The sequence below is a fragment of the Phaethon lepturus genome, unplaced genomic scaffold (genome assembly GCF_000687285.1).
Source record: "Phaethon lepturus isolate BGI_N335 unplaced genomic scaffold, ASM68728v1 scaffold15465, whole genome shotgun sequence".
NCBI lineage: Eukaryota > Metazoa > Chordata > Aves > Phaethontiformes > Phaethontidae > Phaethon > Phaethon lepturus.
This window is the reverse complement of record NW_010540016.1, coordinates 55,857-65,645: the sequence shown is the minus strand read 5'-3', so window position 1 is coordinate 65,645 and position 9,789 is coordinate 55,857. Positions and strand designations below refer to the sequence as shown.

Below are 9,789 nucleotides of genomic sequence, written 5' to 3'. Positions count from 1 at the left end.
TGGGATATGTTACCCCTGCTGTCACCCTGTGCTTCTGTGCTTCTCGTCCTTCCTTAGGACGAGAGGAAATGGCCTCAAGTTGCGCCAGGGGAGGTTTAGATTAGATATTAGGAAAAATTTCTTCACCAAGAGAGTGGTCAAGCATTGGAACAGGCTGCCCAGGGAGGTGGTGGAGTCACCATCTCTGGAAGTGTTCAAAAAACGTGTGGATGTGGCGCTTTGGGACATGGTTTAGGGGTCATGGTGGTGTTGGGTTAACGGTTGGACTTGATGATCTTGAAGGTCTTTTCCAACTTGAATGATTCTGTGATTCTGTGACTCCGACCCACAGTGTGTTTCCTTCCCAGGGCTGGGGATCCATCTGCAGTCAGCCACCCACACCTCGTGGCAGTGGTGGCCGTGGCAAACGAGGAGCAAGTCTGTGACGGCTTTTGATGTGAGCGAGCCCGTTAAGCGAGCAGCTGCCCAGGCCGATGTATTAGGTTTGTGGGTTTCTCCAAGCCCTGCGTGCTCCCACGTGGAAATACCAGGGGCGTTATTTTAGTTGTGGGAAGGTGTAGCTTTCTGCCTGTTAATAACTACATTTGTGAAGATTTGTTAAAACTGTTAATTTAGCTTAAACATTTTGTGCGAGGGAGGCTCTAGAAAATTACAGTAATTATGACTGTCAGATGAAGACGTTTGCTGTGCCTGGAGGGAATGGGCCTGCGTTGCGTGGCTGCTGGCGGTGAGCACAGGAGAGGCTTGGTGTGTTGCTGCACCTGGAGGGACAGACGTTTTTTTTCACATGGGCTCTCGTGATCCGCTCTCCACAAGGAGAGCGTCTCTTTGTGACACACAGTGTGCCTGGGACTTGAGGAAACGCAGACAGGGATTTACTCGTATCTTAAGAATTTATTTTATGGATTTTATACTATTTATTTTGTGGATTAGGTGCATAAGTGAGTGAAGGCCAGTGACTGTAGGCAGGGAAACCTCCAGCAGATGACTGCACAGGCTCCGGATCATCCGCAGATGCGACTTTCAGATCCTGTTTCGAGTAGGTGGGGAACTGGCATCTGTGAATGGGCCGGAGCAAGCCCTGTTCAGGTTAGCTGGGCAGCACAGGTCTGGTGCTGCCACATGGCCCTGCAGGCCGAGCGCTGTTCTGGCTGCGGCTCCACCGTGCTGTGGGACCATGGCAAATCGCTTCCGTGATTTTCTGTATATATTCTGTTTCCCTTATGCCCCCCCCCGGCCCCTTCAGAGCTAAGCTGGTCAGAGACAGATCGTCTGAGCGATGTATGTGATCTCAGTGGGGGCCAAAGTTGCCCCCATCTTAGGAATACCTACTAATAATTGTAAAAGGTACAAAGAGGACGAACACATGGAGAGTCTGGGGGCAAAGCGCTGTGGGAGAGAGCAGCAAGCCTGTTTCAGAAGGCTGAATTCCTTGCATACACTGCATTTTCTGCCTGGGGTGTAGTGTTGCTGGCTGGCAGTCTTTCCAAGCTCATGGCCTCCTGCACGGATCAGGCTGCTGGGAGAGGGGGAGGGTGCTGTGTTTCACCATACTGCAGTCACCCCTGGGCTCAGGGCTAAAAGCCTTGGTACACAACGGCTTGGCTCCAGCTGGGTTTAACATGTCAGCGGGGAGGGAGCTGCATGCTCCATTCCTGGAGGCGCAGAGCCTGGTGCTTTGGCGTGTTGCTGAGGGCAATTTGCTGTAATGCTCTTCACCTTCTCGGCTGCAGTGGATAATTTTTACTGAGTGGCCTATTAAGGTGTTCAGGGTAATCAGTGCAACAGGGCTGGGAGGTATTTTGGGGCTCAGGATGTCTTTGCAAGCTAAACCCTCGCTGAGCAGTTGAAAATAATGTCGAGTATGTATCTGTCATCTTTGTTTCTCTTTTCCCCTCAAGCATCTTCTTTCCCTGCCTCCCTGCATGAAAACCTCTCACTTTGCAGCACTTCTGCAGTCATCCCTTCATCAGGACATGTTTCTGGGAGGAGACCAGCCCCTCCTAAGGATTCCTGTGGCCCTAGGGCAAGCAGTGTGTTGGAGCCTGTCTTGCGCTCACCGTGACCTGCATGCACGTCTGTGCAGTGCGTCAGAGTAGCAGGACCTGCTTTCCAGTCCTCTCCTGGAAGGCTTGCCTTGCTCTGGCTGATCCTCTTTCCGCCCAGTGTTTGCGGCACAGCTCTGAGCCTACGCTGCGTCACGCTGTAGGTGCTGGACATGTTCTGCCTCCTCCGTTCCACCGTGGGATGGAACGTTCCACTGTGGGAACCGTACCCCTTGGGATGAGAGAGCAGGAACACAAGGGATCACAGCATACTGTGGTCTTAGCCCCAAGCTAATGCTTGTGGAGTAGCGATGAGCCTGGCCAGCAAGTCTGTCTCTGCCTGAGCCTCACTGGTGCTGAGATCCAGGGTTCTTGTTTGGTCCTGCATCAAAGAAACAGTTTCACCATTCTTATCTTGTTTTGGTGTTGCTTTCTGTGCACAAAAGATCCCTGTTCATGTTCCCTGACCTCTCCTTCACTGCAGAGGCTGCAGGCTGCTTCTTTCAGAGCTTGCAGAGGTGATTTTTTTTTCAGTCTGACCCCAGTAATTCCCACTATCCCTATCATGTAAAAAGATGATGACTGAGCTGCTCAGCCTCTGAATCCCATGCCAAGAGTTATCATGAGAAAGCACTAACAGGCCAAACAAGTTTTGCTCTGCATTGCCAGGGTTGAACCTTTGGCACCCATTGAAATCTCAGCCTTTGGCTGTGCTGGGGAGCTGTGACTCTGCTTGGGAAGCCTGGCTGTTCCTGTGTGCCGCTCGGAGCGGGAGGGACGCTGCGCTGCCTAATCAGGGTCGCTGTTTAGTCACGCTCCTCCACATCCTAATGAGAAATCTGTCATGGGTGCATTTCTTGGCTGTTTGCTTTTGAAGAGCCGTTCCGGAGCCTGGCACAGCAGGCAGATGGGGCTGGCTGGAGGTGAAGGGCAGGATCTGGTTCTCAGCAGGGAATTCCAAGCCTGCAGGTCTGGCAGGTGATGGGGAGGAATAGCTGGCAGCCCCTTGCTTTGGGACAGGTTATTGTTGGGATAACCCCGGGGAGCCCGAGAGGCACTGTCACCTTTTGTACCCCTTTGCACTTCATGCCAAAACGTGCAGAGGTAAGCCTGGCTTGCTAAACGTCCTGCATCTCTTACCAGCCTGTACAAAATATACATGCATGCAACCATGAGGGAGAGCAAAGAGAGCGGGGAGCTGCTGCTGGGATTTACAGAGCCTTTTCACCACTGTTGGTGACAGTGGCATTGATGTTTGTGCATGCCATATGCTACTTAGGTCTGGTCTCTGGAGGCTGGTCTAAAGCTGCTGTAAACTTTGGGACCTCATCATATCGGGTTAGATGATGCCACTTAATAACGAACAGAAGAGAGACAGGTGACCTGGCATGAAGCGGAGGGAACAGAGGTGCCTACGTATTTCATCTTTTTAGAAGGATTTGTACCTCCCATTGTGACTTTTCTGGGTACATGACCCTCCAGAGCCTGCCGAAGTATTACACTTCTAGGATGAAAAAGAGAATAACAGGAAAGAGCATTAAGGATATCTGCTGCCAGGAGGAGGTTGTTTTGATGGTGCCATCCTGAATATGCGCTGGCATTTGATGGATTTTCTTTTAAACTCTTGGGTTCAGCAAGTTTTATTAACATGAGCTTAAAAGATCTTGGAATCCACAGAAATCACTCTGTGTTAAAGTGGTCTGCAGTGTGTATTTGAAAAGCAGTTGGCTGAATTTGGGCCTTACATATTAATGTCTTTTTCAGATTTTTCCAGGAAAACATTTTTCATTGCCATTTGTATTGAATTGAAAAACTAGACTTGGCGGACAGCTGGTGGGAGAATTCAGTCTGTAGGTGCTGCGGAGAGCAATGAGTTGCTTTAAAAATGTGATAACTATTTAAATTAAAGAAAATCACTAATGACAGCTGAGAATACGCTGAGGTTAAAATGGGTCATGTCAAAGCATTTAATTTTCAAAACTGTACATACTTTCTCCAACTAACACTGCGGTGAAGTGTGCATGTGTGTGTGTGTGCATGGGTGCGATGCAAGGAAAACTTCAGTTTTGGAGTCCTATAAAATCCAAAGCAATGATGGATGTTCTTGGGAAGCGGTGGTGGGACAATCACATAATTGTGTTGGAGGACCAGTAGGTCACTTGGGGTCCTTACAAGCACAGTGCTGTGCTTGGCCCAGCAGTCAAGCCTGTTTTCTGCCTGAAATTTATGTTTATCGTGTCACGTTAAGGATTTCTGGAGCTTGTGTTACAGCATTGCTGGATGAATTTGTACGGCAGGGTGGGTTTAACAGCAAAGGCGGTTTAACAGAGAGTTATTGAAAGCAAGAGCCAGTTCTTCTGGTGGAGAAGAATACAAGCTTTCTGCCCCCATCAAGGAGCCTGTATGCATATTCAAAAACCCACGGTGTGACTGAGATGCCTTGGGGTTATGCTATTGATAGGACAGATGCTGACAGCCCCAGGGGGAGGGTTTCTGCTCGGCTGAAATCAGCAGGGTTTTGCTGTCTGCTGGAAGGGGAGGAAGATCAGGCAGCTGCGTATGAAGGATGGGAAGGGTGCGGTCCAAGAGTAATCACGAATTTTAGTGCTTTGTCTCTGAAGCAAGTTCAGCCTCTTCAGTAGAGAAAGAAGCATATAGATAGGGGTGAGCCCTGGAGAGCAGACGAGTGTCCTGGCATGTATGGAATCCGTCCTCCTCCTCTTAGCAAGGTGGCTGTGTCTGTATCTCCTTGGCTGCATCTCATCTGCTTGAGCAGGATGAAGTTGGTTTTTGCAGGCAAAGCTGATCTCTGTGGAGAAGGAGGATTGTAACTCTTGTGGTCTCTCGCCCTAGTCTCCAGCATTGCCAGCGTGTGGGCAGTTGTTTTGTGTAAGTAAGTTGACATCTGGCTTTGTTCTTCCTCTTGCCTTGTTTTAATTTCCTGTGGCTGCGGCAGTGCCGCAGGGCAAGGGGAAACTCTCGTCTCAGGGTTGTGGCATTTCCCCTCTTCTTTTTCTCATTCTACTTGTCCTTCCCAAATGGAGCAAGTGAACAGACAGGGAAGCAATTTAGGACGGCAACTGCTGAAACCAGCTAATTGCCTGTCTTTTCTCTCACACTGTTGCCTCAAAGTAGAAAATGAGGCAAGAAGCAAATTTGCACATTGAGACCTTTGAGTTACTGTTGTTAGGACTGCTGAGGATCTGTGGGGCATGGGAAAGTGAGGAATTACATTTCAGGCTATCTTTAGGAGAGAAGAGCCTTCCTCTTAACTCCTGCATTATAACAGCTTTGTACTTCTCAGCAGAAACACTAAGTTATTAACTTTCCTTCCCTTCTTCTTTCCCCAGCATTATCACGCTTTTTCCAACAGCCAGAGTCGCAGACAGTGGAAGAAAATGGCATGGCCCGGTTTGAGTGTCAGATCGAAGGACTGCCCTCCCCTGTCATCACGTGGGAGAAGGACCATGAAGCTGTTCCAGCAGAACCCAGGTGATTCCCTGATTGCTTTCCTGGGTCAGCTTGAAAAAAAGCAAAACAAACCCTGACCATTTAGGATGTGGAAATCCTTCATAAAAATGTAGAATGAAGAGAGAGATGATAAGACCAGGTTTGGAACTGATAATTAAGAGATGTAAGAGGAGGTGTTCAAGGGGCTCATGCAAACAGGTCCATAAAACACCTAAATAAAATTAACTTTTCCCCAAACATCCAACCCACCAAAAAAAAAAAAAAAGAAAAAAAGAAAAAAAAAAAAAAGGCCTGATTGTTACTGATTTCTTGTTCTAGAACCTTTGCCATGATGGACCCAAGTGCTCACTCTATAAAAGATAGTTTTTAAAGGAAATTAAATTGGTTAGAAATTGGCTGATAAATAAAGTAATTGAGATTCAAGTCTCAGTTCCCCAGTGGCCTGGAAGGTCTGTATGCAAAGATGCCCAATTTCAGCACAGTCTACATAAGCCATTTACTCCTTATCCAGAGCGTTGAAGGGAAACCAAGAAGAGTATACAGAAGGGCAGACAGCAGCATAAAAGTGACTAGAGAAACTTGAAATTCTGCCAGTTCTCACAGCACAGAACCTGCACCTTGTGAAGACTTGTGTGTGTATGGAACAAGGCACCACAGGCTATGGCGTGGACAGCCTTTGGCTCATCTTCTCATGTGAAGTTAAGTGAGGTAGAAGTCTTTGGGGGATTGGAGCCTGGCGTGAGGTATATTCCTCCAGCTGCCTGTGGGGGTACAGCACTGGGGGAACTGGGTGTACACAACTGAACTCCACGGTGTGGTTTTTCTTTCGCTTTGGTTGCGGTTTTAGGGACGGTTGTTTTCTTCACTGTTTTCCCGCACAGATTTGTCTCGGGGTTAATGATTCTTCTAGAGTATTCTGTGTGCTCAGTAACCTGGGAGGTTTTTCTGTTCGTTTTATTCCCAACTTTAGAGGTCATCTAGTAAAAGACCATGGATTTTCTTTTGTTTGGGCAAAGATGAGAGTCCTGCAGCGTGATCCCTTTTCCTTAATGAGTCAGTTACAGGCATGAGAAGATAAACCATTAGTTGGCTGCTAGTTGGTCTGTAGATGTCACTCCTGAAAGGGATCAATGACTGCGTTGTCCTTTAGGTCTTAAAAACTCATTTTCTGTTCTGCAGAAGGAGCTGTTCCCCTCCCAGGGAAGTTAAGCCAAGAGGCAGGAGGAGAGGAGGGAAAGATGGGTGGGGTAAGGTTTGGGAATAATTTTGCAGCAACAGCTGTTTCTGTAAGAATAACTGCTTATATCCTTGAGTCTCAAGTATGGTGTCTAAAGGTTTATAAGAGGCTGTTGCTTTGTAATGAGAAGAAAATTAATTAATTAAAAAAGGAAAAAAAAACCCCCAACAAAAAAAGAAGGGATTGCAGAGGGAAATGTGCCATAGATAGGGCAATAGCTTTTTAATGAGACAGCTCGATGGATGTTCTGAAATTACTTGCTCGGAGATTGCTTTCAACACGGGCAGCCTGAAAATTGTTTTCCTTGTAAAAGCCAGACCATAATCTCTGGCTGCAGATCTTGCTTTTTAAATCATGTTTTAGCTAATATGCTTTTTCAGAAGGATTTTCTTTTTTGTTGTTGTCTAGTTGTTGTTGTTGGATTTAATATAACCGGCTTTCGAAGGAATTAAGTGAATTCCAGGAAACGTTGGCTGCCAACCAGAGCTCTGTTATCCTTACTGCATCATGCCTGAAGACCAGATCTCAGGCCACCCTGATTACTGTGGACTCCCTCCTGTGCACACATCTGATGAGCCTGTGAAAATGCAATCATTTGGATAGGTAGGCGTCAGGATGATGATTTCATATTCCAGAATAGCATGGTTAGGTGTACGTACAAAATCAGGCTCTGGAGCTGTAGATACAACCCTTGAGATAAACGCTACTACGTCAATGTTTATGATTTCTTTTAAGAGGGATAGAATAATCATGGGAAACTGATGTTGTGGGTTTTTTTCTTTTTTTTGTGTTGGTCTTGCATGGTGCCACCTTGAAGGTGCTGAAGGCTGAGCTTAAAAATACTTAAGACAACCCAAAGGGTAGAGAAGTGCTTAATGATGTTTTCAGAATACCTTTCCTGCCCTGCTGTAGTTCAGGACAAAGTCTAACTTTCACATGTGAGTAAGGCACAAAAGTATTTTGCAATTCTGGCTCTGAAGTACTTCTAAAAAAACATGGCCATAAATCTGCAGCAGCTGCTGAGAGGTGGCTCTTGCAGATTTTCTCTAGATTGCAGTTGCTTTGGGGTGCGTGCTACATCTCTTGGCGTAAACTCTTCTCTGTTTTAGATGCTGGCTGGGTTTCACACGAAGCTCCAAATTGCTGTTATTTTCTCTAGAGACAAGATGAGTACTTGCTAGGAGCTGGAGGTCTTTGGAGGTCTGCACATAAACACATACCCTACAGATCACATGGTTTGCAATCACAGTATCTTTTTCCACATTTTGGCTAAGTGAGGGTTTTATCTGTGTGGAGAGTTTACTCCTGTTGTGTCAGGAGTGCCTTAATATGGCTCACGTTCATGTACAAGGCTCTTGAGCTGTGAGCAAAAGGGGTTGCAAACTTTGAGTCTGCACCAAAGCTGCAGGTTCCTAACTTAGACTAAAGCACCAGCCCTCGGGATATTTTGTGTACCTTCAAAAGGCTGCAAGGAAGAGTGTGCCAGCAGTTTATTGGGGAGAAAGTATGAAAGAGAATTGGACTGTTAATGCTGGAACGTTCTCCGCTATACACGCAGGATGCGCAGCAGACGGAGCTGTAGGGTTTGCAGGGTTTGGACACAAGGCAGCGGTGCTTGATTTCGGTTCTTTAGCACTGCCCTGGTGATTGTCACTGAAGAGGTGGGCAGCCGTTGGCCCCTCTGTGCTCTGGTGTAGAATCCGCTCAGGGAGGAGCAGGGAGGAGCACAGCTACGTGTTTGCGCCCTGTTGCCCTTGCAGCTTGCTGCCTTCTGTGCCCGTGGTAGCTGGGCCCTGGTCCGAGTCTGCTGCCCTTTAACCAGCTACCTGCTGCGAGTCGGGGGGCTTGCCTTTCGCCTCGTTCAAGGCAGTCTCCTGTGAGATCCTGGCTGTCAACAGCAAAGCTCCTGAGACTGCTGAGGTGCCAGCGTTTCTGTTTCTGCCAGGGCCTTTGTCTGTCTGTCCTTTGGTTTTTGTCTTTTTTTGCTTAATCTGTAGTGAAGTTGAGCAGACAAAAAGATCTGCCTTTTGTGTGGAAGGAAAGCTGGTGCCAACTGTCTGCTCTGAATCATCAAGGCAAACTTCGCTTCCTTGCAGAGAGCCTGGGGATGGAGCAGAATGCCCGGTGCGGGCTGCCTGGAGGCTTCTGGTGCAGGGCTGCTGCGAGCCTGAAGAGCTGGAGGCTCTTTGAACAGCTGGGAGAAATTGTGGATTTTTCTGCCTTTCTTCCCTCCTTGCTTCCCTGGGAGAGCAGTGCTCACCTCTGTTGTGCTTTCCCAACAGGATGTGCTGCATTAAGTAGAACTCTACTGCTGGCTTCGCCGAAGGGACCATCTTGAGCTATGTGTCGATTGAGTCTCCTCACCCCCCCTTCCCTTCAGCTCCTGCTGTCTTTAGAAACACAGTGCCTTGTTTTCTTCCCTCAAGAGAAGCCGAGTGTGTTGGATGAGTGTGACCGGGGACATAGACCTGAGCAACCTGGTCTGGCTGACCTTGCTCTGAGAGGGGAAAGACCATAGACAATTTTCAGAGGTCCTTCCCAGCCTCAGTGAATCTGTGATACATAATTGGAGTGTCTTTTTGTGGCAGGGAGATGCCTTGCCTAGTGTTTGAAATATGTTGATATTAATTACAGACTCAGATAGCAGATGCACAACAAAAATAAATATTATCGCCATGGGAGGCTTTCCCTCTGCAGAGCTGAGAGGATGCAAATATTTGTCTCCTTTCTCCTATGTCCTGATGAGGCATCTTGGTGAGGGCTTTCTGGGTACCACCTCCTCTGAGGTCTCTGGAGCTTGATCCTGAGAAAAGTGTCGTTTTAAGTAGCAGGAGCATGGCTTTAGGGATATGGGACAGTTGCTCTTGTGCACGTGGGAAGCTTCAGCAAGTCTGTGTCCATGAATCGGGCTGTAGGACTGTGCCAGTAGAGACAGTATGGCCACTGGAGGAGCTCTGTTAGCCCTTCTGTTTCTTCAGCTGTGAAGAGGACCAGAAGTGATGAGCTCAGATTGCAGCAACTGAGGTCCAGGATAGG

The 9,789-nt window shown here is 47.8% G+C and overlaps 1 protein-coding gene across 1 annotated transcript in view; it reads left to right on the top strand.

Annotated features, from left to right (window-relative positions):
- IGDCC4 (immunoglobulin superfamily, DCC subclass, member 4) overlaps positions 1-9,789 on the top strand; it is a 63,488-nt gene that overhangs the window by 6,192 nt on the left and 47,507 nt on the right. The window contains exon 3 of the mRNA XM_010287326.1: positions 5,396-5,537. Coding sequence (XP_010285628.1) covers positions 5,396-5,537 — 142 coding nt within the window. The remainder of the gene's footprint in view (positions 1-5,395; positions 5,538-9,789) is intronic.